The sequence below is a fragment of the Passer montanus genome, unplaced genomic scaffold (genome assembly GCF_014805655.1).
Source record: "Passer montanus isolate IOZ18808 unplaced genomic scaffold, ASM1480565v1 scaffold41, whole genome shotgun sequence".
NCBI lineage: Eukaryota > Metazoa > Chordata > Aves > Passeriformes > Passeridae > Passer > Passer montanus.
In genome coordinates, this window is record NW_024368930.1 from 6620347 (window position 1) to 6624882 (window position 4536).

Sequence of the window (4536 nt, forward strand, 5' to 3'; positions counted from 1 at the left end):
ATCTTTGCAAGCCCATAGTACAAACCCTAAAATCCCCCAAAGCTGCTCAGATTTCAATGGAGGTAGCAGAGAAGGTAAAGCTGGGCAGTGGTTCCACAATTCCCTTGCTCCTGTCAGAAAGATTTTTCTTCCTTTTCTCTGAAGGAAATCCAGAGTCCCTCTGCTGAATGGTCTTGGCTGTGTGTGGAGTACTCAGAGCTGATTCTGGCTCAGTCCCCACCACAGAAATGGGAGGGTGTTTGGACCCAAAGCAAGAAATCCAGAAAGGAGATGAAAACAGGTTACAGATTCCTCTCACTGTGATTTTTGTGACAGCTTTCCGGGCTCCCTCACTTCTTGCATGGAGCTTGTCAGTGGAAAAACACTTCCTTTCAGTTTCGTACTAAGTTCATTCATTTTGATTGATAAGCTTCTAACATTCATTTTTTCCTTCAACTCCCTGAAAGGAGGGTGTAGCCAGGTGGGATGGTCTCTTCTTCCAGGTAACAAGTGACAGGATGAGAGGAAACAGCCTCAAATTGCACCTGGGAAGGGTTTATGTTGGATATTAGGGAAAACTTCTTCACCAGAAGAGTTGTCCAGCACTGGAACAGGCTGCACAGGGCAGTGGGGGGTCACCCTCCATGAAGGGATTTAAAAGAAGTGTGGATGTGGCACTTGGGGACATGGTTTAGTGATGTTTTTGGCCATGCTGAGGGAATGGTTGGGCTTGGTGATCTTAGAGAGCTTTTCCAACCCAAATGGTTCTGTGATTCCTTGATTCCCTGGGAGAATGCAGGGCGAAGTGAGGAGGTTTGGGTGGGTCCCACAGACAACCCCACCATAAAAACAGAAAAAGGGGCTGCTTCTTTGTTATCTCCTCCAAATTCTTCCTGGGCAAGCACACAGTGTGAGGCACAAGGCACAAGGCAGGGGTTTGGCAGCTGGCCCAGCGAGGGGCACCTCGAGGACTGTCTAACCTGAGAATGGTGAAACATCAGGGTCAATCTCAGGTTCGTCAGCCCATGAGATGCCTTCTCCAGAGCGGGACGGGCAGCAGCAGCCCCAGCAGCCCCACGGCCGCCGCCTCCCCCCAGCACATGGAGAAGCACAGCGGGGAGCAGGGGCACACCAGAGCTTCGTCTGCACCCTGGCACGGCTCTTTGTGAGGATGGGTGAGGAGCAAAGCGGGTGTCAGCCCCCAAGGAGCAAAGTGGCCGGCAAATCCCGCCGGTTCCTCAGGAGATGCTGCTGGAAGCTCGGCCACACCTTAGTGCTGAAGTTGCCAGGCCAGAGCTGCAGCAGCTGCCGCGTGTGAGCTGCTGCTCATGTGACAGAGGCTCCGAGTACCAAAAGCACCTAATTAGGAACTTCTCCGACTCCTCCTCGGATCTGTGCCTCTGTGTGCAGCGAGCGCAGCCCAGGGGTGAGTCTGGCATCCCTGAAAGCATCATTAACACTTCGCTCCTCACATTCCTGACTAGAGGAGGAGAGAGTGACAGCCCTAAAAGTGACGATAATGAATCCCCAGGCGGTGCACGGGGCCCATCAGCGCTGGATTTGTCAGTAATTTATGAAGGGAGCAGGAATAAAAGGGTATTTTTAATTTTTCAAGTTGAGCTTCCTAAATAAAACACAAGTCCGAGATACACTTATCAGAATTGCTGTTTTTCCTACAATTAAATGACTAATCCTAAAGATAAATGGTCTAAAACATTACCAGCCACAGTGCAGGCCATGGGGACAAGGGGTGAAGGGAGCTTCCTCTCTCTGTGCCTGCTCCTGGCCATGGCAGTGGCTGTGCAGGAGCAGAAATCTCTGCCCAGAGCCACGGGCTCGCTCTTCTGAGACAAGGTGGCCCCAAAGCCCCCTGAGTGATGCTCTGGGCACCAGCCCCTCCTGCTGCATCTCTCCCCACTGCAGCCCCTGGCCCCTCCACATGCTGCTTCTGCAGAGCAGCCCCAGGAGATGTCATAGAAAGAGTTTTTCAGAGACAGCCCAGCCCCACATACAGGGAAGGAGCCCAAATTGATGAGCTGAACCCCCTGGACCCACCAAGTCCTAGCACGAATTCTAGAAGCTTTATAACCATGGTGGGAGACCCCATGAGCAGCCAGGAAGCACAGGGAAGGCAGCTCCATTCCCCCTGCTGGGATCCAGTCACTGCTGAGGCTGGTTTCATCTCCTCACCGGATTTTGGGGTCTCATTTGAGCCCCCAGCAGGTGTGGGGATGCCCTGGGAGCTGCAGGCAGCGCTCCCAGCAGTGCAGCAGGCTCAGCACTGGGATCGGGGTAGGGGACAGCACGGGGTCAGCCATGGGGGACAGGGAGAAAAGCAGCCTCAGGTGGAGCACTGGAAATGAGAGGGATCTCGATGATTCAGCGAAGAAAAGGACTTTAAAAGCTCACAAAGCCAGCAGGAGGCAGCTGCTCCCGCTTCCTGCCCACCCAGTGCTCGCTCTGCTGCTGCTGGGAGTTATTCTGCAGCTGGGGGGGTGAGGGCCCCCCCGGACTGCCACCCCCACAAACCTCTTGAGCCCTTTCCAGTGACCCTCAGAACTCTGTTTTTCATGTGCTTCTTGCCATGGAGGAGTCACACCCCTCCCACCCCCAGGCACCCCGTCACACAGAGAGGGTCTGTTTTGAGAGCCCACTCACCAACTCACACTCACCTCACACCCCTCCCACCCCCAGGCACCCCGTCACACACAGAGGGTCTGTTTTGAGAGCCCACTCACGAACTCACACTCACCTCACACCCCTCCCAGCCCCCAGCTCCCCCTCACCTCTCCGACCCCCAAACCCACCACACACCGAGAAACGCCCCTGCACAAATTCGTGCCCTCTTGCACACCCACCCTGCACGCCCCACACACCCCACAGCCCCCCAAAAACTCTCCCCCTCCCTCACCCCCGCACCCCCGGACTCGCATGCCCGTGAACCCCCCGTGTCCCCCCGCCGGACTCTCCCCCTCCCATGCTCCCCCAGACTGTCACCCCCGCGTGTCCCCCGGCCCGTGCCGTGTCCCCCCGCTCTCCCCCCGTTCAGCACCGCGGACAGATCCCGTCCCCGCTCCCATCACGTGGCTGCCCGCCCCTATATAGCGCGGGGCGCGGAGCGGCGCGTCCTGCGGGAGGCGCGGAGCCAGCGGAGCGCCGAGAGCGGTGAGGCGCGCACGGGCACCGGGACGGCCACCGCCACCCCCGAGAGCCCCGGCACAGGGAGGGGACCCCGGGCCTGGGGGTGTCTGGTCCCGGGGAGAGGAGGGTCCTGTCCCGGGATAGGGATGTGTCGCCTCGCTGGGGGTCCCAAGTCCTGGAGGGTCCCGTGCCGTGCCCTGCCGTGCCGAGCCGAGGGTGTCTCATGCCCGGGGGGGTGTCCCATCCCGGGAGAAGGGGTGTCGCGCCCCCAGCCCGCGGGGGGTCCCATTCCCAGAAGGGTCCTGTCCCAGGGACGGGGGGTGGGATTCCCATCGGCGGGGGTGGGGATACCGTCCCGGGGGGCTTCATCTCCAGGGAATTTCATCCCTGGGGAGGGGGTCGCCAACGGGGTGCAGCCCCTCGAGTGACCCCTGACCGCAGCCGGGGGATGTGGGGGTCCGGGGTGGGGGGGGGCTGCTCTTGCAGGCTCTGGCCCCGGAGTGGCTGCGATGCGGGTCAGGATGATTTCAGCCGCCTCCGTCCTCGTCCTGCTCTTCCTGCCCTCGGAGACCTGCTCCCCGCTGCAGTGGCCCCGCGGTCCGTCCCGCAGGCTGACTCTGGCCCCCCAACTCACCTGGGAGCCCTGGATGGGAGCCCCGAGAGCCCCGGTCCCCGCCGCCGAGCCCCTGCCCCAAAGACTGTGCCTGTTCCACGGGGCAGAGCTCGCCCCGGCCCCCCGAGCCCGGCGGGCGCTGCAGACCGGCAAGAGGCGGGACGGAAAACCCAACTCGTTGGATCTCACCTTCCACCTCCTGCGCGAGTTCCTGGAAATGTCCCGGGAGGAAAGACTGGCCCAGAAGGCGCTCAGCAATAAGCTCTTGCTGCAGAGTATAGGGAAATGAGGGAGGGTCGTCGGAGGTGGGGGAATGAAGGAGACCGACCCCGTAACGAGACACCACGGCAGAGCGGAGACCGGGGGGGATGCTGTGGGCTGCAGCCGTGCCCAGGGAGTCCCCACCTTGCCTGGCAGTGTTCCTGTCACTGCGTCCCGCGTGTCACTGTTGTGCATTAAAGTCACAGTCGTACCTGCCCTGCTGCTGTGCTTTTGTGCTTTCCCACTCTCATAAACCTGTGGACTCAAACCAGGTCTCCCCAAAACCACTGGAGCAATCCCAGGCGTTTCCTTGGGTGAAAAAAACATCTTCATAAAGAGCTCTGAATGGTGCAGGCAGTGCCCCCCCGGCTGGAAGCTGCACCCTGAGACCCGGCCAGGGCTTCTCCAGTATCCCTGCGAATGGCTCCAAACGCTGCTGCTCCCCAGCTTCACAGCAAGTCTGCACCTTTTTGTGTCACAGCTGGGGATTTGGGACAAGGCTTAGTGACACCTGAGCTTGGCGGTTCTTGGAGGAAGGTGAG

General features: G+C 59.6%; 1 protein-coding gene across 1 annotated transcript; it reads left to right on the forward strand.

Moving 5' to 3' along the window:
* Positions 1-3115: 3115 nt before the first annotated feature.
* LOC120507081 (corticoliberin-like) lies at positions 3116-4204 on the forward strand. The gene is made up of 2 exons (XM_039719336.1): positions 3116-3144; positions 3607-4204. The coding sequence occupies exon 2, from the start codon at positions 3630-3632 to the stop codon at positions 4020-4022; it is 393 nt and encodes a 130-aa protein (XP_039575270.1). The 5' UTR covers positions 3116-3144; positions 3607-3629; the 3' UTR covers positions 4023-4204.
* The last annotated feature ends 332 nt before the right edge of the window (positions 4205-4536 follow it).

Coding starts and splice junctions, on each gene's coding strand:
- LOC120507081 (XM_039719336.1), top strand. CDS start 3,630: ATGCGGGTCAGGATGATTTCAGCCGCCTCCGTCCTCGTCCTGCTCTTC.